The 27,435-nt window shown below is 38.8% G+C and overlaps 1 protein-coding gene and 1 pseudogene across 2 annotated transcripts; both read left to right on the top strand.

Annotated features, from left to right (window-relative positions):
- The first annotated feature begins 44 nt into the window (after window positions 1-44).
- Window positions 45-25,494, top strand: USPL1 (ubiquitin specific peptidase like 1). 2 transcript variants are annotated; one of them, XM_043891527.1, is made up of 9 exons: window positions 55-189; window positions 3,237-3,402; window positions 3,921-4,049; window positions 6,580-7,225; window positions 10,416-10,529; window positions 14,191-14,320; window positions 17,514-17,639; window positions 20,208-20,365; window positions 21,727-25,494. In XM_043891527.1, exons 2-9 carry the CDS (start codon window positions 3,304-3,306, stop codon window positions 23,601-23,603), a joined length of 3,279 nt encoding a protein of 1,092 aa, XP_043747462.1. In that variant the 5' UTR covers window positions 55-189; window positions 3,237-3,303; the 3' UTR covers window positions 23,604-25,494. The 2 variants fall into 2 exon arrangements, with proteins under 2 accessions (XP_043747463.1, XP_043747462.1); XM_043891528.1 differs by lacking the exon at window positions 3,237-3,402 and having other exon boundaries at window positions 45-189.
- Window positions 25,495-25,630: 136 nt separating this feature from the next.
- On the top strand, window positions 25,631-27,228 carry LOC122686459 (annotated as a pseudogene).
- The last annotated feature ends 207 nt before the right edge of the window (window positions 27,229-27,435 follow it).

Below are 27,435 nucleotides of genomic sequence, written 5' to 3'. Positions count from 1 at the left end.
ACGCAGAGCCGGAAGGGGAAGTGTTTCGCCGAGGACTCAAACCGGAAGCTGCTTTCCTAGCAGAGGGGCTCGGGGGGAGGAGCGGGCCGAGGAGAACGTGGGTTGAACGTCGCGCTCTGGCGTGGGAGCTCCAGTTGGAACGGGAGTTCTGAGCGACCCGGACGCGAGGAAAGGCCGGGCCGACGGCAGGTAAGAGAAGACGGAGTAGCTTCCTTCAGCTTCTGAAATAGGAAAAGGGGACGGAGCTGGGGTGATCTGTGGGGGTACTCCGCTGGTTTGAAAGGAGGGGCTAGGTTGGGAGGGGGAAAGGCTTGGTGAGTAAGGTATTAGAATAGAGTCACAGATTCATTCGCTGGGACTCAGAGAGGTAAATGCTGAAGAGAAACCAGAGGTTTCCCCTCACCCCCCCTTCATAAGGAGCGTGAATTAACGGAACACTGCACCTTCTCGGGTTTCCAAGGTTGGGTTTTGAAACTGACGTCTCCTCGTCTGTTATTCAGGACGGCTGGCTTGGGTACCAGACAGGGCTGGGCGCCGAAAGCCAGCCCCAGCTCTCAGCTTCAAGTCTGTTGTGGCCTCACCTTTGACAGCTCGCGTGCCGAGCCCGCTTCCTTGGAGGGAAAGCTTAAACGGCCTTCTTCGAGCAGTTGGTTCTCTAGGTTTCCCCATTTTGCGCTGGGCTGTGATTTCAGCTTAATTGCTGCTTTCGCTAGCCCCAGGTCCAACTTGACGCTTTGTTGCTGTACTGGGTCCGTGCTGGGTTAGTACTTGACACTTGGGCTTCTGGAGCGTCAGTGGCTCACAGAAGTAATGAAAACGGTGGCGAGGGGGATGTGGTGCGGCTCCGAAAAAAAATGCGGAGGGTGAAATGGAGTAGACGGAAAGACTGGAAAGCCAATGGTCTCACAGTGCTGTGGTATTTAGGTCTTAGCATTGCTCTCAGGTAACACTGAACGACTGAACACGCACGCACGGAGCTGTTTGGACTTTACTGTAATCAGATTGGAGTCATTACTTGATTTTAAGCTGAGCAGCGACAGACTCAGACTTGTTTTTCTTTAATAAAAGCATCACTTTGGCAGTGATAGGGAGTGGAGATGGAGATGAAGACAGAGGTGGGGGTTTGAGATGCTTCCAAAGAACTGTCCTCAGAATTTGATGACTTTGACTAGAGAACCACTCAAATTTTCTAGTATGTGTGTTTGTAAGCATAGAGGTGCCAAAGTCTAGGAGAAATACAAGCAAAAAGAGCAGGAGCAGGTGGTTTTTTGAAGGGAGGACAATGAAGGCAGTCTATTCAGGGACAAATTAAGTTATAAGAACTACCCCAGCGTTTCCTATCTAGGACCAAGTAAGTTGTATTTGAAAGACTTGAATAGCCTATCTCTGGTATTTTTATTTATTTATTTATTTTAATGAATTTTCTTTTGGGGCTTCTGCATATTCAGGATTTCAACCACCAACCTACCTGTTCTTCCATTGAAATTGTTGGGTGATAGGATCAGGAGAGCAAATTTGAATTCTTACCGTGTTTTACTTTAGTAGAGAGAGAGAGAACTAGCCGGAAAAGTTTCCTTAATCCCTCAGGCAGATGGAAATTTTCAACAAGAAAGATTTGTTCCAGATACGTGGCTTACCAGTCTTTTTTTTTGAGAATACTGCAAAATGATCCAAGCTATGCTGCCTGTTTTCTGCATAATGTATAAAATAGCACTAAATAGTAGTTAAAGTTTGCTGTGTGTCAGGTGCTAAACATTGCTAAACATTACACGCATTGCATTTAATTCTTAGAATCATCTAATTTTCCAAATACAGTTTTGAACCTAAAGCCCGTGCTTTTAGCCACTCTTGAATCCTAGAAGTTTGACTCTTCTGTATAGTTCTCTTCTGTGAGTAGATTATAAACAGAACCAGCCAGAGTTAACAAATTGGTGTTGTCCCTGAGGAACTTAAAAGGATAAAGCACCAAGCTTGTTTTTTTACCCTTTTGGTAGTGATACTCAGTGGCCTGAATTTGGCCCCCTACCCCCACCCAACCCCCTTGGTTGGCAACATTTGACAGACATTTGGCAACATCTGGAGACATGGTCACAACTGAGGGGTTACTGTTGGCATCTAGCAGTTAGAGGTCAATGATGCTGCTGAACATCCCCTTAACCCACAGGACAGCCTCCACAACAAATTGATCTGGTCTATGATGTCTATAATCTTGTGGTTGAGAAACCCTGCTTATGGATGTTTCTTTAGGAATAGCAACTTGAGATCCACGGATGCGTTTCTAAAGAGCATTTTTATTTTTGGAATTATTCCTTGGCTTGAAAGCTGTGTAAAGTATATTCCTCTGAAACAGAATAGCATAACGAGTTTCTAAAGTGAATCTGTGAGCCCCAGTTTCCCAGGAGGTGGTTGTCATAGAATCATGGATTCTTAGATTTTGGAGAAACTTTTTTTCTTGAAAGTGTTCTACAACATCCCTGTGAAGTGGTGATAGACTCTGCTCAGAGTTCTCCTTTGTCTAGTTTTCCTTGTATTTTAAATCTAAACTACTGTTAACAATTACTTTCCCTTACACTGAGCTCCAGTCTCATGATTTTGACTTGACTGAATGGGATTCTACTCCAGGGGACTACACTCAAAAAACACTCATTACATGTGTAATTTGTACTATGACAGTCTTTATATTTTTGTTCTGTTACAAATTATTTAATATAAAATAAAGTACATTATTGTCAGCTTTTAAGAAGTGGCACTGTTCTCTGCTGGTGATGTATTCTTGGTAGTTGAAAGCAATAGGAATGTAAGGGGTTCTTTTGTCCTTGTCAGGTAATAGCACAATGTATCTGGGTTTTGTAAAGTACTTTCTTAATATAATGTTTATATATATATTTGTTTTAAATTGTATATAGACTAAAAACTTAGATTTTCAAACTCTGATCGATATAGTTAAATAATAGCTTACTCTACTACAAGCTTTGATAAGTTTGCTTTTAAATGAGCCTACTATGAAGACTGGTCCTATTGCTGCTTTATGCCCTCTTCCCAGAAATTTGCTAGATTTATAAATAAATTTAGGTATTTTGCTTTCACTTCAAAATAACAATTTTAGAAACTGTTTAACCTAGGATATAGAGTTCTCAAAATATACTTAATGTATATCCATCTTTTAAGATAGCATAGCTCTTTTTCAAAGTAAATAGGATTTTTGTTTAATTGTCTATTGACTTTTTTTTTTCCAGGGTTCATTGAGAAATCCTTAGTGCTATTGACATGTTTCAAGGGACATAAATTAGCCAATGACTCGGAATGACGGATTCCCCGAAGAGTGGAAATGGTTTGCCAGTGATTGGACCAGGGGCTGATATAGGGAAATCTTCACTCCACATGGTGGGGTACTTGGGAAAAGTTAGTGCACTTATTTTTTGCCTCAGTGCAAAGTTGGTTTTTTTCCCTCCTGTTTTTGAGACTTAAATTTGGTTTTAATTTTACCAATTAATTTCTAAAAAATTGTATCTTCCACGGAAATCTTACAGTAATGGCGAAAGACTGTTTTCTGTTTAACCTCTCTGTTTCATTGATATGTGAAAGTAGAAAGAAGACATAGACCTTATGGTTTACTGTTTGAAAATATTGAACTTATTTTCAGTGGTAACCGACATTACTTTTTTTCTTGCAAATAAAACTAATGCTATTCTTAACACCTAATTTAATATTTAAAACTAGAATATATACTTTTTGGAATAATAGCTGTATTAAAGCCTGTATGCATTTCTTTTATTTGCTGTCTTTTAAGATATCTTGCCAGGATGCTTCTAGGTGGAAATTATAAAAAAAATTTTCTGGTTACTTTTCCATTTTACTTTTTGTAATTTGATAAAATCTGTGAGTGTCTCTATTTTAATTTACTTTTTTTTCTCTTTTAGAATTATGATTCAGCTAAAGTTTTGTCAGATGAGTATTGCCCTGCTTGTAGGGCGAAGGGAAAGTTAAAAGCCTTAAAGACTTACCGAATTAGTTTTCAAGAATCTGTCTTTTTGTGTGAGGATCTGCAGGTAAAGTATTAATCTTAGATGGTATCAAAGTTTTAACGTTTTGCTTTTTTCTTCACTGTTTAAATTTGTGCTCATTTTGTAGTTTTTAGACTGTGTGTATTTTAATATATAGATAATCAAAGTCTCTAGATCTGTGTGGTATGCAATTTTCAATATTCCCTGTTATTTTTCCACTCAGTTTCCTGAGTTATTACATGAAGATGTTAGACTTGTTAGAGGAGGGAATATATTTCAAGATTTTTTTCTTTTAAACCTCCTGAGGGTCCTTTAGATGTTGTCACTCTCATCTGTTGGTTTATTAACTTTGGGACTCACTGAGAAAGTTATTAACCTCTAAATATTATGTACTTAAGAACTCTAGAACTTCTTCATCTTGCAAAACTGAAATTCTGTAACCATTGAATAACAACTTCTCCCCTTAGCCCTGGCAACTGCCATTCTTATTTGTCTATGAATGTGACTATCTCTAGGTACGTCATATAAGTGGAATCATACAGCATTTGTCTTTTTGTGATTTTGCGTAGTATAATGACCTCAAAGTTTATCCATATTGTACCATATGAAAGGAGTTCCCTTTTTTAAGGTTGCATAACATTCTATTGTGTTAATATGTATATACCGCAATTTCTTTATCCACTTGTTTGTACATGGACATTTGCTTTGCTTCTACTTCTTGGCTATTGTGAATAATGCTATAGTGAGTATGAGTGTGCAAATATCTCTTCAAGGTCTTGCTTTCAATTTCTTTGGAGAACTTTTTGAATACAAAATTACCACTATTGATTTTAAAGTGTTCTATGTCGTCTGACATGTGGTAGGATTAAGGAAGTAATCTCAGGGTATAAAAGTTGAGGATCAAGTTGTTAGTTAATGGTGACTAAACAACTAGTTAGTAATGGAAAAATGAAGAACTTGTCCTGTTAAACTAAAGAATTTCTAAATAAGTGCAATATTAGGAATATAGTGTTCACTTGTATAGAAGATGCTGTATTTTAAAATGGAGGATTTAGTGCATTTCAGGCTTCCCACGTAGCTCAGTCAGTAAAGCATCTACCTGCAGTGTGTGAGCCCTGGGTTCAATTCCTGGGTCAGGAAGTTCCCCTGGAGAAGGAAATGGCAGTCCACTCCAGTATTCTTGCCTGGAGAATCCCATGAGCAGAGGAACCTGGCAGGCAACAGTTCATGGGATCATAAGAGTCGGACATCTTTCTTTCTTTCTTTCTTAGTGCATTTCGGTTAGTTATTGCTGTAAAATGAAATCTCAAAACTTAGTGACAAAGTGATTTAACAACTTCATTCATGACTCTGTGGGTTGTCAAGGCAGTTCTTAAGTTCCCATTTTGTTGGCTGGTACAGCTAAATTTAGTCTGTGTGGCAGGCTTTGGATGCCAGCTCCCAACTGGGAACTCAACTCAGGTAGTCAGCCAGGATCTCACTTCTTTTCCACAAGGCTCCATAAGGCTAACTGGGATCCTTACAGTGCAATAACTGAAACTAAGAAAGTGTTTTCCAGAAAGAGGGCTGCGAGAGGACAAGTCCAGTCAGCCAGTGCATCAGGCCTCTGTGTGCATCCTGGTTGTTCATGTCCCATCACAGCTAGTCACATGGCCAAGCCCGAGGCTGTGGCAGGGGGCTGACTCTAGGGCCCGACTACCTGGAGATAGAGTTCTTTAGTTCACTAGAGGCCACTGAGGTGGCTGTCTACCATACATGTATAGAAGAAGGCATGTTTTAAGTGAAGGCATACAGGATGTAGGTTTCTTGCATCTGTCTTATAAAATGTTTTGCTAGTGTTCAAGCTTAGGGAAAATTCGTTGGTTATGTTAGTGATTTGTTTACACTTTTGCTATTTGGCTGTAATTGTGTTCATGCATGGTGAAGTCATTAAAATTCAACCAGTTTAATTTTGAGAACCAGTGTGGTTGTAAAGTTGATCCACTGATGTGTTCTTAGGTTAACACTCAGTTTCAAAAACTATGAAACAGACATTACTCTTTGCAACTTTTTACATTGAAACTACTTTTTTAGTTTTTAAAGCCACGCATTATAAAGTGAAGGTGAAGTCGCTCAGTCGTGTCCGACTCTTTGCGACCCCGTGGACTGTAGACTACCAGGCTCCTCCGTCCATAGGATTCTCCAGGCAAGACTACTGGAGTGGGTTGCCATTTCCTTCTCCACGCAGTATACCTATCCCCAAAAGAATAGTACACTCATCATAAAATTTTAGAATTTTTGGTTCATTCAACATTGGATTCTTTGTTAAAGCAAAAATATGTATGTTTTCCTTGTAAGCTTACCATGGTGTAGTTTAGATTAAACCCTTGACTATTCAAATTAACTAGGAAAAAATTACTCTTTTGAGGACTAAATTTTTGATTAGTTGTTTATCCTTGTTCCTTCAAATTTAGATTGATAATATCATATACCCTCTCATATCAAATTAATGCTAACATTTTATACATACTTTTCATGACATAGTAATGGTAAAGTAAAGCTTGAGCTTATTTGAATTTTTATTTTTCCTTTCTAGTGCATCTATCCTTTGGGCTCTAAATCACTTAATAACTTAATTTCTCCTGGTTTGGAAAATTGTCACACTCCAAATAAGCCTCAAAAAAGAAAGATCTTAGAAGCCAACTGTGAAGAGTCACCTCTTATAGCAGTTTCCAAAAAGACTAAAAATCTTCGAGATATTGACAGTGAACAGGTTTTAAACAGTAACCATAATGGAGGAGAATATGATGGAACCTCACCAGGCTTACCTGGTTCACTGTACAATGGACAGCAGAATCCAGTTAGGACAGCTGATTCCTGGGAGCAGAATGAGGCTTTGGAAGCTGATACTGTTGACATGGCTCCTGAGGAAGATGCTATCATGGTTGATGTTTCTGGAACTGAAGGGACTCATCCTCAAAATGAAAGATGTGCATCTGAACTGGAAAAGCCACTGGAGAGCAAACATACCTCATTTTGCCAGACTTCATGTGTCCAGTGGAAAAATGCACATGCTCTGTGTTGGTTAGACTGTATCCTGGCAGCACTGGTGCACTTGGAAGGGCTGAAAAGCACTGTGACTGACCTGTGCTCTGAAGAGGAGTCCATGTTCAGGTGGTTGTTTACCAGGTATAATCACGCCAATATGCTTCTGCACACCAGTCAGCTGGATGGGGTTAAAGGTTAGTAATAACATTTTATTTCTCTTTACTTTTTAGAGAGACTAATGTTGAACTTGTCTCATAGCACGTGAAAAAGATACCATTAATACCCATTGTTCTGTATCAAGACCTTGGAGCAGGGACCAAAGGGACCATATCATGAAGCTTGAGATAATACCAGTTGTGTTATGACTGCCCGAAAGGCAGTCTTTTTCACAAAAAAAAAAAAAAAAAAAAAGAGTAGAGTCTGTGGCTATATCTTATCTTTTGGTCAATGGTGGTCAACATAGAGTCCATCAAAGTAAAACTTTTGTAAGTTTGTGAGTTGCTGTAAAGTGGAATAAAGCAAGTAAATCGATCACCCATAATCCCACAACTCTCCAAAAATCACTTCACAGGGATATATTTTTATTTTTTTATAAAATAGGATACCCAGGAACCACCTCCAACCCAAGATAAAATATTTGCAATGATTTACATGTACCTATGTATTCCTCCCCATGCCATCCTCTACTCCCCCCGAAGGTAATCATTATCCTAAAATGTATTTTATCATTTCTTCTTTTTAAATAGTTCTTCCTACATATATATGGCTAAGTAAGGTATTGCCAAATTTAATGTTTTGAACTTTATTTAAAAAGACACAGTATATTTTTTCTGGGACCTTTTTTTCTATAAATATTTATCTGTAAAGCTGCTTGTATCTGTGGCTCACCAATTTTAATTGCTATGTAATATTTCCAGTTTGTTAGAATACCAGTTTGTAAATATAGCAGTGCATTTATTCATCTATCATTGGGTTGATTCTTGCCATCATAAATACTGCTGCTGTGACTGTTTTTAGGCCAATCTCTTGGGGCCCGAGAGTTTCCCTTGGATCTATCTCAGGATAGACTCTGAGTTCACACAGACTGGATAAAGGCTAATGGTTTTCCAGAGTGGTTGTACCAGTGTATACTCCCATTAGCAATGTAGATGAGATCTTCCTCATCCATATTTCCTCCCTTGTTTATTTTCAGACTTGGAGATTTTTGCTATTTGAATGATATAAAATGGTCCTGATTTGCTTTTCCCCAATTTTAGAAAGGTTGAACAGCTCTTCCTATATAGATTGACCCTCTGTTCTCTCTGTGAAGCCTGTTTGTGTCTTATATCTCTTTGTTCTGTTGTCATGTGCTTATTGATTTGAGCTTTTATATGTCCTTGTTGCTCTATTTATTTATGTCAGATAGCTTGCTACATCTCCCAGTTTGTATCTTGTGCTTTTGCTTTTTTAAAGATGTCTTTTGATGTACAGAAATTGTTCATCTTTCTTTTTGTAGCTAGTAATGTTTGTGACTTTAAAAAGAAATGTTTTCTTTATCCAAGATGAGAAAGTCATTCACCTGTTTTCACTGAAAGGTCACAGAGCTTTGCTTTTTACTTTGAAATTCTTAATTCAGTGGGAGGTAGTTAGGTATGGTGTGTGGTAAGGGTTCATTTTTTTCCCATTGCATAGCCTGTTTTTCTAGCTCCACCTTTTTTCTCAAGTGATCTGCTGTGCCCCCTTTGTCATATTACAGTCTGTGTAAGCAGTTCCTTAGCACCCAGTTTTATCCTCTTAGTCACTTTATCTCTGCACCAGTACCACACTATGTTAATTATTAGGGCTTTTTAGGTCTTGCTATCCTCATCTTTACTCAGCTTGACTTTGATCTTACAATCTTTTATATAAATCTTATATATTGTTTCCCCATCCTTGAATATTTTCCTGTTGCTGTACCAGTGCCAGGCTGTTTTAATTATTATGGCCTTTTGGGTCTTGGTATCTGGTAGGGGAGAATCCTTACTTTTATGCAGTTTGACTTTGGTTATTCAGTATTTTATTTATTTTTTATAAGATAATTGTCGCTTTTATCATATAGTTGTAATTACATTTGTTCCAGCTGCATTACTGTTGATTGTAAGTTTTCTCTTTTTTTCCCAGTGTGATCAGATACCAAAAATTCTAGTCAGTGCTCACTTCATATTATAGGATACTCCAGATGTTCTCATAGTGAAGCGCACAAGCAGTGTGTGATCAGGCTATATGAATTATTTACTTGTAAGAGATTGAAATGAAAAAATCTAGTAGCCTAAGAGTAATTAGATTCAGGTGCATATGGAGACTTTTACTCAAAATAATTTTGTTAATCTTCGTTTTCTGTCAGTAATTTTGAGGATTTTTGCCCTAAAGAATGTCAAAAACATGGACAGGTATGCGCCCAAAGATGTTCATGATAATAGTATTTATAATCGTAAAAAAAAAAAAAAGAAAAATCTTAAATGTCCAGCGATAGGGAATGGCCAATAAAACTATGGTTCAGTTGGAGTGTAATAACTAGCCTGCAGAATTTTTATTGAGGCACATTTGTGTTAAAAAAAGCAGAATGTGGAATTGTACAAAATGCAGTGATGTCAGTGAAGACCCCTCATGCCCTCCTTCCTTCCCCTCCCCCAAAAAAAGATGTAGAAGGAGGGAAACATACCAAATGTTTGTTTGGGAAGTAATCATAATATTAACACTCCTTATAAATTTATCTGTTCTGTGATCTAGTTAAGTTCAGTAGAAGTCATACAGAGAAGATTAACTGATTAGAAGTTGTCTTAGCATAAGGAACAATTGCATTGAAAGAAATGGCCTCAGATGTTTCAGAGATGGGCAGAACATTAATGTGTAGCTCTTTAGCTAGGCCTGTGATTATTTCAGTGAGAAAAACTTTTCACTGAGATTTTACTTGGGTAGAATGATGTTGAGCCAGTCAGTCAGTACTAACGATACCGTGCTGTTAAAAAAGACTGAGGGAATGTATGGTATACTACAGGACTTTCCTGGTGGCTCAGATGGTAAAGCATCTGCCTGCAGTGCAGGAGACCTTGGGTTCAATCCCTTAGTCGGGAAGATCCTCTGGAGAAGGAATTGGCTACCCACTCCAGTATTCTTGCCTAAAGAATCCCATGGACACTCCCTGGTGGGCTGCAGTCCATGGGGTCACAAAGAGTCAGACACAAGTGAGTTGACTAAGCACTTACACACATGATATACTACAAAGAGAAGAAGAATTAAGGAATTTTGTAGTTTTCCATTTTCTCTGGAAAATTTGACTGATAAACTTTCATTTTTGATAATGTGTTGTCTATAGAAAGATACAGGTTGATGAGAAATCAATAATGTTCTATATTTTATTATTAGATGGAGATTGTAAAAAGCTTCCTTCAGAAATATTTGCAAAGATAGAGACCTGTCTGAATGAAGTCAGAGATGAAATTTTTATTAGACTTCAACCTCAGCTTAGATGTACATTAGGTAAGTAATTTGTGGAATTTAATTGTATTACTCATCTACTGTAAAGACATACTTATATCATAAGGAAATACAACACTGTTTTATTACTTGGAATGATCAGATTCTTGGAAGGGAGAATCTGGGTAGAAACATATCACTGGTTAAATCATTCAAGGATGGAGTTGTTTTATATAAATATGCACACGTGTGTTCCATGCCTTCAGAGTGGATGCAGTTCTCAGAGCCAGGTCAGCACTCAGGGGTTACACCATTGGCTCCTTTCCCTGTCCTTTCCCCCAGTAGACTACTCCAGCCACTCATCTGTTGAGTGGGGACTCATCCTAGAGGAGCCTTGTCCATAAGATCGCCAGAGTGTAGACTGAGGGGCTCCCGTGTTGCATTTTGCGGCTATCAGTTCCCCCATAGAGTGACCTGAGATGTTTTATTCAGGTTCCCTACTCCAGTTCCCAGTTGAATTTTAAAGAGTGGTTTCTTCCCCAGTCTGAATCACCACCCTGCTTATCCCTGCTCATTATAAATATTTGGAAGATTGTGTCTTGGTCTACTGCTACCTTGGATGTGGATTTCTGTATAACAGCGAAGGGATGTCTGAAAACTGTGCACTCCTAGCAATTGGGCAGGGATGTAGCTTTTCCGGTACAGTAGCATCCTCTCATTGTGTCTGCACTACTCAGTCAGCAGTGAGAGGGGCTACGTTAGTGCTTAAGGTCTGACTAATGAAACCTGACGTTTGCTTCTGGGAGCACGTTGGAATCTTACAGTGTGTGTGTCCTCATTCTGAATATTAACATGTATTCTAAACCACTAAAGAAAGAGAAGTAGAACCCATACTGGCTTGGAATGTTGGTTACATTTTTAAGATCAGCCAGACACTTCATCATTTTCATTATTGTTTTTTTAAAAAAAACACATTGTAAGCTATCCTCTTTGCTCTCCCTCCTCACAGTTTAAGAAATATTACAACTAATACCCTTTTTGTGCTCTTTCCCAATTATTCCTTACCTCACCACAAAGGTAACTGCTATCTTCAATTTGATATTTCTTTTCCTTCATTGTATATATGTTTTTTGTTTTTTAAGGAAAAAGCCAGGATTTTATGGTGTCTACTTATTTATGTAAGTGTAGAGAGTAAATTAGTCTTTGAGTGTTGTGTACCAGTGTCAGGATAGACAGACCAATAGAACAGAATAGAAAGTCCAGATCCAAACCCGCCCGCCCCCCACCCCTCCCGCGTTTGGTTTCTTCCTAGGTGATGGTTGGTTCCTGATTGGGTGGAGAGGGTGTGGGTGGGATTAGAGCCCTTCTTCACAGCATAATTAGAAAGAAACTTCCAGTATTCACATATTTAAAGACCTAAACATGAAAAGCAGAGTTGTAAAACTTTGGAAGAAAATATAGGTCACTACTTTACTAGAGATTGGTGACTACAGTTACATCAAAGTTTAAAACCTCTGTGTAAAGATAGCACAAAGAAATAATATCCAGGATATCTTATGAAGGATTCTTGTACATCAGTTTTTTAAAAAAAGAAAAAACCTGATAGAAAAGTGGCCAGACACATTAATGAGCCAGTAACAGAAGAGAAAACCTGAATAGCTAGACAGCAAGGAGTCACTGGAAAGTTTGCATCCTGATGAACAAGATACTTCAGGGAAATAGGCAAACTAGATATAGATGGCCTCCATCTTTCGGTGGTCCGACTTTTGATTTTTTTTCAGTTTACAATGGTGTTAAAGAGAGAAATGCAATCAGTAGAAACTGTGCTTTGAGTTTTGAATTGTGATCTTTTCCTAGACTAGTGATAAGCCCTATGATACTCACTTGTGATGCTAGACAGTGGGAGTGAGCTGCCCCTCCCAGCCAGCCATGAGATCACAAGGGTAAACAACCAATATGCTTACAAGCATTCTGGATCCAGACCAGCATCCTGCTTTTCACTTGCAGTGTAGTGTTCAATAAAATACATGAGATATCCAGTACTTTATTATAAAATAGATATTGTATTCAGTGATTTTGCCCAACGGTAGTCTAATGTTAAGTGTTTTGAGCACATTGAAGGTAGGTTGGGCTAAGCTTTGATATTTGGTAGGTTAGGAGGATTAAATGCCTTTTCAACTTAATAATATTTTCCACTTACAATGTATAGGTTTATTGGAACATAACCCTGTCATGAGTTGAGGAAGATCTATAGTTGAGCTGGAGTTGGGCTTAAGGCAGTAGAGACAGAGAAACCACTTAATTTAGACAGGAGGTTATCAAAATTAGAAATAAGCTTTGGTATTTTATGTTTCTCTAGTAGGATGCTTTAGAAACCTAAAACTGATAATCAAAGGAAAAATAATTAAGATCATTTTAGGAGCTATGTACATTATCTAAAATGGTCTGTAATCATACAACTTATTCAATTGTGTTTTGAGCTCTTTTGTGATATTTTGATTTGTTGAGAACTATGTGTTTTTTGAGCTAAAGATTATGTTGTCATAATGTAATATAAATTACTTACTTTTTCACTTGATATTAGTTTCAACAGAGTGAGCATTTAAAGGCTGATAACTAATTACAAACTCATGCTATACTACACACTATGCATATGATGTTCATTTTTAGGAGATTAATTTGTTATTTCTTTCTGTTTATGAAAAGCATTTTGTTTTGGATTTCTTTTTTTTTTTTTTTTTTTTTTTTTTTTACAAAAATAGCAGTGGGACTGTAAAATAACCTTTGTGACCACTGATACTGATAGAGTGGTGCCTAAGACCACTGATTCTTAGGCAGGAAGACCCACTATTCTGCCTTTCAGTACAGCCGAGATGACTCTTCTCGACTATGTTCCAGACAACTGTAGTCCAGGATTGGGGAGAAGTGAACTTCGGAAGTGAGGCTGTCCCTGGGGAGGGAGGCAATGGCAGGGCTTGGATTAGTCCTTGGGCCAAATCAGTAAGGCAGCATCTAAGCTCCCCAGAGGATAGAAAGGAGGGAAAGCAATTGGAGGATGAATGTGAGGAGAATCTAAATCCTCCTCCTAACGTGCTGCTCTCCAAGTCAGAAGACAGAATCCACAGTTCAGCTTTTGTTTTGATGACAACAAAATTCAGATGTTCTTTAGTTTTAAAGTTGTTGAAGTTTAATTGTTAAAAGATTAAGAAGAGTAGTGGCTGCAGAGTCTGGTCCTCTGAGCCTGGTGTGTCATGCCCTTACCACTTTGTAGAACAAGAGAGTCAGAGTAGAGTTGGCCTTTTGTCCAACTCGGAAATTATTATCCTACAGTGTTTCTCCAGTTATATTATTTTTAGCATCTGTACCAAACAAATCTATATATTTTTGCTTTGTTTTTATGATGCTTTAGAACTGTCACAGTTCTGAGGATTTCTTTTTCCCCCAAGAAAGCTTATCTAGGGGGCCATATGAGTCTTCTGTATCTTTGTCTTAGGTGTTTTCATAAGTGTCACCAAGACAAATGAAAGATAGTGAGTGTTAATTAAAATGATGGACATTTTTAGAAAGTGCTTCGAAAACTTCTCTTGCTTAACTGTGAATAACTTACTCTGTCGTATATACATATTCCCATATATTCATACTGTGAATATAGTGAGAAAAGATGACGATTTGTAATTTTTTTTCAGTTCATTATGAGCAATAATTTTTCTTTTTCTTCTTCAAGGTGATATGGAAAGCCCTGTGTTTGCATTTCCCCTGCTCTTAAAAATAGAACCCCACATTGAACAGCTCTTCACATACTCTTTTTCTTGGAATTTTGAATGTTCACACTGTGGGCACAAATATCAAAACAGGTTAGTGTTTCTATTTTCTTTAATGGATTCATTCTGTTGAAAATGTCTCCAAGTAATGAAATATGAAGAAAACTTGCTTCCACTTGTAGCATTGCTGTCTTTACCCTTGATAAAATTTCCTTTTGTATATTGAAGTTTCTCCACTGCTAAGATTAAAAGGAAACAGTTGAGCCCCAGAAACTGCATTATTTACTTGCTTTTTCATACTAAAAGAGTACCAATAATAATAATAAATAAATGGTTTGATAGATTACTAGAAGGAATTTTGTTAAGAAGTTCTTTAGTGGGAAGTGGGGACTAATGGTGAAGTAGCACAGTCCCCTGCCTCCCCCACTTCCCCTGGATTCCCTGCTGAGTAAGTACACCTCTTAGAATTCTTTGCAAAACCATATGTGTTTTGTTTACTCCTATATTAGAGACTAGGGCTTTTGTTTGCTTGTTTTCAACATTGTGGAAACTTGATTTTAGGCTCCCAGAGTCTGGCAGCAGATCTTAGAGGTAACTTATGCTCTCCCATTCCTTCCCTTAGTCCTATGAAAGACCAGCCACCACCAGAATCCTTCTACACGTGAACTGTCTCAGCCATGCTTTCTACTTCCCTGCTGCCTCTAGGTGAGGATTAGAGAGATCACGATTGTTGTACATGACCCTGAGATTGGTACTCAGGACGAAACATGGAGAAGAAAGAAGCTGCAAAGTTATTTTGCTTCCATACAGCTACCATATTAAAAAAAAATAGAGAAATTAGGTTTTGGAAGAGGAGTCAGGGAGAGAAAATTTATCAGACACAACACCCTCGCTGTGTCCACATAAGAGAAAGTCACTGGCTGGCTGGCAGTTAAAATATGACCATGCTGGTTCTGTTGGTCATTTATACTGTTATAATAGAGGTAAATCCTTTCCTCTTTTCTTGAATTCACCTGTTAGTAAACTAGAAAATTTGGAGTCTCCAAGTTATTGAATAAATGTATATGAAAAAATACTACTTTAGATATTCATTATCTTAATTGAGACTATTTAGGGATTAGTCAAGGAGAGCTGAGTGTGAGAGAATGCTCTAGGAAATCCAAGCTGTAGAACCAGGAAGCATTTTTTTTCTTTAATCAGTTCAGTCACTCAGTTGTATCCGACTCTTTGTGACCCTGTGGACTGCAGCACACCAGACTTCCCTGTCTGTCAGGGAACAGAGTAAGACTTAGCATTTCACTCATACCTAGGACTTAAGTAACTTTGTGTGAGTATTAGAACAAACATCTGCTTCTAGGTCTCCTGGCATTGAGTTTTATAAATTATCTGACTTTCTCCTCGTTTGACATGTATGGAAACTGAAACTTGTAAGGGGTTAAATTGATGCCTGAGGTGACAGACTAGTAAGTGGAACAACTCAGGCTTAGGTTTTCTGTTCCCTCAGACTTTTCCTGCTCACTGAGATATGCTGCCTAATCTCCACCTGGGTCTTAAATAATATAAATAACAGAAACAAGCCTGAAGATGACAGTCAACTTGATGATAGCTTTTCCAGAATCTGTATCTCCGTTGTTTGACAGCTTTTCTCTGAGCATATTCTCTGTGCCAGGGACTCAGCAGAAATCATCTTTATTCTGGCCAAATTCAGACAGTTAGTTAGGGAAGTAACATGGAAACATAAGAGAGGGCCAGTGACTTAGCAGGTATTTTGATCTGTTGGCTTTGAATACAAAGTGAAAAGTGCATTTTGGAGCTGTATAGAAAAACTCTGAGAGCTCAAGGGAAAGAATCATCCTACCACTTACCCCCTCCCCCCCTTTTTTTTTTGGTTAAAGTTTTTTGCTCTAAAAGTAAAAGTAGTTCAAGGGGGAAAGCTTAAAATGAAGTGGCATTTCACTGAAACTTACTTTCACTTAATCTGGTGGAAGAATATCAGCAAACTCATTCATTTGTGTGCTGCTGTTTTTAGTGCTAGTTTAAGAGCTTTTGACTTGATTCAGAAGATAGTTTCTGCAGGCAGTTAAAGACCTTGGAGTTGGGCTCCCTGAACTCATTTCATGTCTGTTGGGTTTATTATCTGATGTGTCTCATTTGCCTCATCTCTAAAATGGGGATGAAAAGAGCACCTGCCACAGGGATGTTTTGGTAGATGAGTGTTTGGCTCAGTGCCTTATGTGTAGTACGTGCTAAGGAATGTGAGATGTCATGTGGAGCATTAATGCTTATTTGCTGAGACAAACTCCTTTTATTAATGAAAAATAGGAGCCTTTACTTAATATTTATCTTTGGAAACTGAGAATATAGCAGAAATAACAGTCAGTGCGTTTGTTGATACCTTTATGTGGCTTTGCCTTTAAAATGTTAGCTTCCCTGAGAATTGATCTCTTTGTAACAGCCTGTGCTTACCTCACACATAAGTTATTTAAGTTGTTATTTATAAAAGAAGGTGGTGTCTCTTAGATAATAAATAATTGCTCTTTTAAAGATACTGTTAATCGAGTTGAATTGTAGTGTGCGTCTGTAAACATCATGTTTGCAGATGCTGTTGCTATCAAATATTCAGGCTTAAGTGCAAAATTTAGAACTCATGTAAACTGTGAAAACCTAATGTTTTCACAACTGATATTGTTATATTTTTTAAGGATCAAAATAATTAAGTTGTTGCTATTCCCGAATATGTTTTTGTAAGTGCCCCTTTTCATTTTTGGTTGTTAGTAACAGATAGCCAGATGGTGAATTTTTTGAGTAAGGATGAACATTTGAAAGCCTTAAAGCAGTGGCCCTTCACTCGGGGCTCTTTCCTGCCCAATGGGGATATTTGGCAGTGTCTGGAGATAGCTAGTTGCTGCAGCTGGAGGCTCTTATGGCCTCTCGTGTATAGAGAGGCCAGGAATGAGGCCCAACATCCTCCAGTGCACAGGTCAGTGCCCTCCAGCAAAGAATAACCCAGTGCAAAATATATAGCAGCGGTATTACCCTTGAGAAACCCTGCCTTTAACATTTTCATCTCATAGCTGAGAAACTATAGATAATTAATATGGAGAGTTCTTACAGAGAACTTTACTAGGGTAGGGTTAGGAAAGAACATTTACATCGATTTGTGGGAATAGGAAAGTATGAATAAATAAAGGAAAGTGCCTTCTGTTTTAGACATTGATTTAAGGTAACATGAATGAATTTAACTTAATCAAAATTATGTCTTTTTTTTTTTTTTTTTTTTTAATAGATGTATGAAGAATCTGGTCACCTTTACAAATGTCATCCCTGAGTGGCACCCACTTAAGGCTGCCCATTTTGGTCCGTGTAACAATTGCAACAATAAGTCACAAATAAGAAAAATGGTATTAGAAAAGTGAGTTTAAACTGCCTTACTATTTTTAGAACAAAGTGAATGTGGATTTACTTTTTTTTTTTCCAGTGTGTAGTATTGAAAGTGATGACTGCAACCTGCTTTTCAGAAGTTTGAGTTAACATAGGTTTATGAATTGCCAAAGTGCTTCTCTCTGTCAGGAGCTCTGGTAAGCTGTTCAAGTGACACACCACTGCAGAGCTGACTTAGGGTAATTATCTTTCTCCACACCTACTATCTCTCCTCCTTTTTTTCTTTGTCTTCTCTCTCTTTTTAAGCTTATTAAACTTCCATTTTCTTCACCTCTATCAAGTGCCTGGAGTCATAAGAATTCTGGGATTTCCTTAACCTGATTTCAAGAATTAAGATGATTCAAAATGAGCCATAGGCTCATCTGTCTGAGTTTCCATCTTCTCCCAGACTTCAGCGTGCTAATTCTTCATCCTTCTGTAAGGTTTCTGCTGCCCTTGAGCAGATGTATCTTCATTGTATATCACCAACCCTTCTGTTTTTCCTCAGTGGGTGGACTGATCAGAATTTTCTTTTTTAGTGTTATCAGAAGCCCCATCTCTAAAAACTCACAGATCAGTTCCACGTTCGGAGAAGGCAGTGGCACCCCACTCCAGTACTCTTGCCTGGACGGAGGAGCCTGGTGGGCTGCAGTCCATGGGATCGCGAAGAGTCAGACACGACTGAACGACTTCACTTTCACTTTTCACTCTCATGCATTGGAGAGGGAAATGGCAACCCACTCCAGTGTTCTTGCCTGGAGAATCCCAGGGACAGAGGAGTCTGGTAGGCCACCGTCTCTGGAGTCGCACAGAGGCGGACACGACTGAAGTGACTTAGCAGCAGCAGCAATTCCATGTTAGGCAGTTTCTCTCTTTTTGTTAATACACTCACACACGTACCTCCTCTGTAACTTTGTCCCTACATAAAGGACATGTTTTGAGGTTTCATTTGATGTGGTAAAGAACCAGTGACATTAACCTTCTCCTCCCTTTTTCCGATGGCCTTGGATGTGCCAAGAAATCTCTCAGAACCTTTCCTAAAGGTTTTGCTTTCATCTAAGTAACAAAATCTCAGGTAATCTACTAGTGCCAAGACCTAAAAGGAGAAAAGAACAGCGCCCCTCCTAGTCCATCTCCAGGCACCTGCTTTAAACCTTTAAGGTAGCGTTCACTTTGACATTTCAGTACAGTGTACCTTTGCCACCTTTGTACAGTCTTCTCCTTTTAAAATAATTGAGAACTGGGGCTCTCACACCACCACCTGGGCCCTACCTGTGTTTAACCTCTCCCTGTCCTTCCAATATGACTACATTTTTTGATTAAATCAGTACTTCATTTTTTATTAGGAGTATACTTACATTCCTTCTCCTGCCAAGGAGTATATGTGGTTATGTTTCATCTCTTTCATAGCTCTTTACTCTTCCTAGAGTTATTGATTGCCTGTGTTTTCATTTGCTTTGTTATATATGCATTGTGAATTTTCTCCAAATTCTTTAAATGCCCATTAATTTTCTAAACACTCAAATGCTTCACAGTTTTTAAGTTATCCTCCCCACTTTTGTCATCGCAGATCAATATGTGGCAAAAAACAGAGTTTATTGACATAGACAGTTTTGCAGGACTTTTTATTTATAGGTATATAAAGACTGGATTATTCTCTAATAGAAAGATTGACAAGGGATAATTTACAAATTATCCCAAATTATCCCTTGTCACTTTGGATAATCTACATTTTTGGACACTGATTCAAGTTTATTTCAGCTGAATAAATGTTGATAAGCTAAGTAAGTTTTGACATCTGTTTAAATATTGGGGAAAGAGATATTCAACATTTTTTGTAAATCCTGAAAGTTCTGTTAAATTTAGTTATTTAAGGCCTATTCTGGGTTCTGTTCTCTGGTTTGTCATGTTACTATAGTAATGTATTTTTGAAATTACAGATGTTTTGAAATTTATAGTAAATCAACCAGTATGTTATCTTTTCTACTTCCTTAGAAGTAAACTTTTTGTAAGTAGAATTTTAACTTGATGGGTCTGTCTATTTCCTGAGAAAACAGAGAAATAGGCCAAATTATATTAGCTTATTTGATTTTTTAAAATGTTTATTTGACTATCTTAGGTTTGTTATTTTGTTTCTCATATTACCTGTCCCATCTAACAAAAAAGCAGTTAATTTGGGCACTTGGTGCCAAAGAAAATTCTCAAAGGTCTAGATTTTTTTCTTTTGATTCTGTGAAGAAGTTTTCAAGAGATCTTCTGTAAGCCAAAGCGGTGTTGCGGCTTACAGAGCAAGTTTTGTTTAATGGCCTGTGTTAGAGCTTTACTGCTTGATGGCCTCCAACTGTCAGTGACACCATTCTGAGAAGGGTGTAGTGTTACACACGTCTTCGAATGAGTTCTCCATTTCTAATTAAGGCACACATCTGGAGGTTCTCAAGAAAAAGCAGTGCAATTGGCCTTGGGAGTGTTCCGTGTGACTCACTTGCCTCAGACCGTCTTTTGTGCAGCCAGACACATGGCATCACATTCATTTGACTTCTCTTGCCTTTCTTCCCTACAGAGTCTCTCTCGTATTCATGTTGCACTTTGTGGAAGGCTTACCCCATAATGACTTGCAGCGCTATTCATTTCATTCTGAAGGCTGTATTTTTGAAGTAACCTCTGTAATTCAGTATCAAGCAAATAATCATTTTATAACATGGATTTTAGATGCTGATGGTAAGTGCTTAAACATTTTTCTTTTATGATAATAGGCATAGGGACTGAACTCTAGTTTGTTGTTAAGACAAACATTGCCTTGACATTCTTTTCTCTCTTCTCGTCCTTGCCTGTTACAACCCCACCCTCTACCTTATCACCCTGCTTTAGAATCACTCCTCATGGCTGCCTTTGCTTGTTTATATCAGCATGTTTATGAGTATGCACATGCATATGCATATTGCTTTTTTAAACAGAGATTGAGGTGAGAGACTACTGTTGGTTTATAGTTTGCTGTTTTTCACTGAATGTTCTTCCTGGGGATAGTTTGGATACATATCACAATATGCGTATAAAGCACTTGGCAAATGGGAACTCATAAATATAGATATTACCTTAAAGTTTTACCCTACTTCAGAATTTAGGGGGACATTAGTTCTCAATAACTTAAAAAAAACTTTGAAAAAAAATTTTAGTTTTCTAATTGCATTTTACAGAATGAAAAATCCTCTTCAGAGAGAAGAGGTTGGGTGTTTTCCAACTTTGACAAATATATAAAAATTGTATGGTCAGCTTATAAAAAATGTCCTGGCTCTTTTCTAGAGCAGTGAATCAGTCTCTGAGGGTTCAGCCCAAATAGTAATCAGATGGTTCTAACATATGTGTGTGGTGGAGATCCACTGACCTAGGCAAAGAAAATATTCTCAAAGTTTTAATGGGTATAGGATAAGAAGTAGTGGGTTCAGATTGTTTATAAGACTGTATCGACATAAACTTATTTAGCAGATAGTTTTGTTTGGGATTTTTTGGTGTTTTAGAGGGGGTATTTAATGTCTTTCCCTGTCATTGATCACCTCATCCCTACTTGACAAATGAGAAAACAGGAGCTCAGAAATTAAAGAGCAGACACCCAAAAACCTAAGCTTTTATTTTTTTCCTAACCGCTCCCCCCCACCAATAAAATAATCAAATTAAATGTTGGTACTTGAGGTAACAAGCTTCATTTATCTTGAAAATTCATATATATGAAAAACTTAAATCTATTTTCTGATATTGTTAGATATATCAGGTGATACTGCATTCTCAATTCCAGAAGTTAAAGATACTTCTGTCTTGATTTTTATGAGCATTTTAGAAAAGAGTAAACACTGCCTCAGTTTTTCACATTTCTGCGTGTTAGTCCATAACTTTTGTTATCCAAATCCAAGGACTTGACATTCAGCAGAGAAAAATGGTGACATAAGGATAAGGCCATGTTTTCAAGTTCTCTTTTGGTAGGTATTCAGTAATAATAGCAGTTAAAAAGGCCAGAAGAAAGTTAACCTAGGATAGTGGTCTGTTTGAATGTCTAACCTCTTTCACTTTCACTCCCAATTACTCAGGAAGTTGGCTAGAATGTGATGACTTAAAAGGCCTGTGTTCTGAAAGGCATGAGACATTTCAGGTTCCTGCTTCGGAGATACATATTGTTATTTGGGAAAGAAAAATATCCCAGATGACAGATAGAGCATCTGCCTGCCATCCACTTAAAAAGACTAGTGACCAGTACACTTTTGGCGACGAGAAGCAAGCATCTCCAGCAGCGTGTTCTGCAGGCGAAGCTGCCTCAGCTGAACCGTCCTCAGGAATGCATCCCACAGATGTGTCCATGGTTCCTAATACCCTCTCACAGGATGAAGCTGTAGCTCCTGGACATGATTCCCTTCCAGATCTGAAAGGTTCAGTTGACAGCAGGATCTTACCTTTGACACTTAAAGAAGTACAGTCCAACTCTGAAGGTTTTTTATTAGAACACAAACCTGTGGCAGAAAATACAGGGGTTGTTGAAGCAAACACTTTGCAGTCAGAGGAGCCACTCAAAGCTTTTTTAGTGGCCCCATCCGAGGACAGGCTTACCCACAACCAGTCTATGGATTTAAGCTTTTCATCCCAACTGTTAACTATGCCATCAGTACAGGTGACTACAGAAGATACTGTAGTTACTCAGCCTGCTGCTGACCTTACACAGCAAGTAAAGTCAGTAGACACTGAGGGTACAGTTGCCCTAGAGAGGAATGCTTCCTTGAAACAGTTTCTTGCACCAGAAACTGAGAAGTTACATCCAGAGCAGCATGTTACATCTCAGGTATCTGATTGGAAGGAAAAAGAAACCACAGCATTTTCTCAAACTGTAATAGCTAAGCCGTTACAGAATCCACCTCTGAAAGAGAATCATAAGAAACCATTTGTGGGAAGTTGGGTTAAAGGCTTATTAAGCAAGGGTGTTTCTTTTATGCCATCCTGTGTTTCAGCTTATAACAGAAACACTGTGACTGATTTGCAGCCTTCAGTTAAGGGGGCAAGTAATTTTGGTGGCTTTAAAACTAAAGGTTCGAGACAAAAGGCCAGCCAGGCCTCCAGGAAAGCTCACAGGAGGGCAGCTAAGCCGCCTCTGGTGAGTAACTCTCCGCCAAGCCATCAGTCACCAGCCAGCACAGCTTCCCCTCCCTGTGCTGATGGCACTGGTGATTTGGAAGTTTTGAAGAGATGTGAAAGCGCCTCCTGTGGAGCTCACCTCAACCACAATTCTCATGGAAATGAAAATGGTGTTTCTTCACCAAACCATGGAGACACAGTTGAGGGTCAGATTCATAAACTCCGTCTAAAACTTCTTAAAAAACTTAAGGCAAAAAAGAAGAAATTAGCCGCTCTGATGTCTTCCCCCCAAAACGGAACACTTCCAAGTGAACCTTCAGAACAGGTATCCCATTGTGGGTCTCCAAATGATGGTGAGTCAATAGAAGGCTTGCTGCAAGAACTGCAGCGTCAAATTGACATTGCCGATAATAAATCAGGGTGTGCCACAGCTCCCGGTGTTTCCCCATACGGTGGTCAGACGCATGAAGAAATTCTAGCAGAATTACTGTCCCCGACCAGTGTGGTTTCAACAGAGCTTTCAGAAAACGGGGAGGCTGACTTCAGATATTTAGAAATGGGAGACAGTCACATCCCGGCACCAGTTCCCAATGGATTAAACAGTATTCCCCACAACACACATCTGAGGCAGGAGCATAATTACTGTAGCCCCACCAAGAAAAACCAGAGTGAACTTCAGCCAGATTCACTCACAAATAATGCCTGTATTAGAACATTGAACTCGGAAAGTCCCATGAAGACTGATATTTTTGATGAGTTTTTTTCTGCTTCAGCGTTTAATTCTTTAGCAAATGATACATTAGACTTACCTCATTTTGATGAATATTTGTTTGAGAATTGTTGAGTGCTTTTGGCTCTTTTTAGTTTAATATTTATTACTACTCTTGGAAAAATGTACTGTATTTCTAGATAATGTTTGACACACTGGCCTTGTCACGAACAAAATGTAAGCTACTGAAGGTTTTACCTCTCCAGTATTCTTACCTGGAGAATCCCATGGACAGAGGAGCCTGGCGGGCTACAGTCATGGGGTTGCAGAGAGTCGGACATGACCGAAGCGACTTAGCAGTAGTAGCGGCATGCCCATGAAACCTGTGATCTGTTTTATAAGTTTAAAAGATGCTGAATGTGTTCTCCTTTTTGGCTTCATTTTGTGGTTGTAGGTGAATGAGGATTTGAAAATGTTAAAAATGAAAAGTAGTGTATAGTTTCTAGCAATTTGTATAGTTGGGTACACTAAATTTCTACATTTCAAATTTTAGTTTCGTTGGTTCAGGATAAACACTAGTTGATACAAACTTAAGTGACTGTATATGGTATGTGAACATGTGACTGTTTTTGCTAGTGGTGCTGTGGTCTTAGATAAGAGCCTAAGCATGTTTCTTGTACCAGTAGAGTGGCATAGAATGTAAACCCCCCCCCCCCCTCCCCCATACAATTTGTCACCTCTTTCTGTCCTTAGAAAAGATGGCAGGAAACTCGTAACTAGAATGTTGCATAATGTTGTGATCAGAAAATGATCTATAAAAGGAAAAAGTAATGTATATTTGTGTTGATGTGCTAAGAGATTATAAGTATCATCTTTCTCCCCTAAGACACTTATTTCTGTAGCCAAAGTGGAACACACCATCTAATAGTTATGTTTTGGCAGAAATAGCCAGTACATGTAAGGCTTGCATATGTTGGGTTCTATTATAAATGAAATGTTAATTCATTTAAACCTCAACGTTCCTATGAGCAGAGTACTCTTAACCACCTTTAACAGTTAAGGAAACGCCATTGAGCTAGTAAGTTGTAGAGCTGGGAATGAGTAGAGTGGTCACTATAGCAGTAAAAGGTGCAGAACTTACATGTTCCACCTGTAGCTTCATTTAAACTCGGGTGCCCAAACAACACCTTCTGCTGTGTTGATTTGAATTAGTAGCAGAGTTACTAAGGTTTAAGGGTGGCCATCTTGGGGAAAGAATACTTTGCTAGGGACTTAGAACTTCAGAATTGATTAGTCAAATTTACTTCCAAACCTCCCTCCCTTCCCTTTTTTCTGATTGCAAAAGTGACACGTGTTTATTATAAGGAGAAACTGGGAACACACAAGAAAACACCAAGATTTCAGAGTATTCATCTTAACATTTAGTGATAATAACTACTGCAGACATTTTCATGTTTTTATGCATTTAGACTTTTAAGAAATAAAAGCTTGTGTTGTGCCTGTTAATGATCTGTGTTCATGTTTAATGAGCATTTTTTTCCATCTTTAGTTTTTGACACCTTTCGGATAGCTACATAATGTTACATTGTATTACCACTGTTTCATCAATTTATATTTTGAAGTGATTTGTACTTTTTTATTATTGTTGTTTATACTTATTGACAAAAATTTTCACAGGTCCAGGTTTTATTTTCTGGGAGTGGAATTGCTGGGTCGAAGCATATGCACTTTTATTTTTGGCCTTTTAATAATGACTTGAGTCGTTTTGCTGAATCCTCATCAGCTCTAGAAAGTAGCATTGGGCGGGGGAGGGAGAACCTTGACTGATTTTGGTTACATTTCCATGATGACTAGTGAGGCTGAATATTTTCAGTAACTCTTAGCCATTTGAGTGTCTTTGAGGCATTGCTTATCCATCCTTTACTTGTTATTAATTATTCATTCAAATATTTCTAGGTTTCTGCTGAATGTCAAGCATTCTTGTAAACCTCAGATGTAAAGCAATAAAAAAAATAATAAAAGGAAATTCTTGCCTTTCAGTCATTTGCCTTTTAAACAAGAAGGTTAATCTATAATGTTAGGTGGCAATAGGAAACAGATGTGGTTGACTCTTGTTATTTGGTAGTTCTGTAAAGTTGCCGTGAACACTGCATTAACAATTACTGAACCACTGCTCCTGGTGGGAATACAGTTAGGTTCCTGTGAACCTCTGCTCACAACATCTTCATCATTTGATCAACAAATGATGTTTTTTGTGTCTTTCTGTTTAAAGATACCTTATGTAATAGATATTATTGCTTCACTAACGTTGAACACAGGGCCAGCAGTGCTATAGCTCATGCCTGAATGGAGCTTGTCCCACACACATATTTTCCTCCATAAGGCACATCACAACTTCTTTGAGCTTGGGAACAGGAGATAGGACTTGAGCACCACACTTCAGGGCTCTTTTAAACCACAAAATAACCAACAAAAAGCACAAAAAATGTCCATAAGACATTAAGTCCATGCCAGCAGTCCTTGAAGTCTGGTCCTATCCAAGATGTCCATGAGCATGTTCAGTTCACACCAGGAGATCTGTACCACACATCGAGGACCTTGTGGCACAGACCAGATGTTCTGCAAAATCTGTTCAGATTTTTCAATGCTGTGTACACATCCACAAATGACCACAAAAGCACTGCAGGTATTGATTTTTAGGGTTACAAATTTTATCAAGTAGGCAAATTCACAAATACAGACTAATAATTGATTAATGTCAGTACTAAATGCTATGAAGAAAACTGAGATGAGTGATGAGAGGATTATTTTTAGACCAGGTGGACTTGGAGGGGGGTGACATTTGAGCAGGTCCTTAAGTGAAGTTAGGGAATTGACCATGTGACTGAACGAAGGGCGTTATCCAGAAAGAACAAAAGCCCTGAGGCGTGAGGGTGCTTAGCATGGTTGAGAACAGGGCCAGTGTGAACAGAGTGAGCAAGGGAAGGAAAATTAGAACATCGGGTTAAAGAGGTTGGCAGAAACCAGATCACGAATGGTCCCCGAGACTAACAGGAAGCCACCAGAAGTTTCCAGACAAGGGAATGGCACAATCTAGTCGAGGTTTTTAAAGATCACTGACTACAGTTGTCAGAATGGAAGTGCTAGTTTGCACTGTCTCAGTTCAGACAGCTGTGGAGGTGATAAATAGCTGGACCACTGTTGCATTTCAGAGGCGGAACCAACAGGTGGAGTTGATGGTTAACTGGGAGGTAGAAAGAGGATGCAAAGCGGGAGCTCAGATTTCATTGCCTGAACACATGGGTGGTTCTGTCTGCTGAGATGGGACGGACTCGGGAAGGAAAACCTTTTAAGGAAAGAATTTATTCAATTTTGGATGCATTCCCTTTCCTGGGTTATCAGAAGATAGGGTCTTCTAGCTGGGAAGGCAAAACATCTGTGATCGTGGGAACTATAATCATTGATGTGCATGTCCAGGAAGTGCCAAAACTGAAGGTGTGTGCTCTGCGAGTGAGCAGCTGCACCTGGAGTCGTATCCTCAAGGCCAGGGAGCAAGATCCTCACCTTCAACCGGCTGGCCCTGGACTCCGCTAAGGGCTATGGCACTGTCCTCCTCCCTGGTCCTCTCAAGGGCGGAGAGAGGTGTACAGGCATTTCGGCAAGGCACCAGGAACCCTGCATAGCCACACCAAACCCTTTGTACACGTCAAGGGCTGGAAGTTGGAGCGCAGCAGAGGCCAACCGTGGCTATAAGAACTAACCCCTGACTCTACTTTGTTATTAAAAAGATCTTGGATGCTAAAAAAAAAAAAGGGATGCGTTAAGTGTAAGATTCCTATTAGACTTCCAAGTGGGGAGAATAGGAAAGTGGATCTACAGCACTGGGGCTCGAGAGAGGACCGCTGGAGATACCCATCTAGGAATGATGAGTGCACGGATCCTATTTGATGCCATGATGTAGTGCCTG

Source organism: Cervus elaphus, chromosome 30 (genome assembly GCF_910594005.1).
Source record: "Cervus elaphus chromosome 30, mCerEla1.1, whole genome shotgun sequence".
Taxonomy (NCBI): Eukaryota; Metazoa; Chordata; class Mammalia; order Artiodactyla; family Cervidae; genus Cervus; species Cervus elaphus.
Note: the sequence above shows the minus strand (reverse complement) of the source record. Positions and strands in the feature narration are given on the sequence as shown.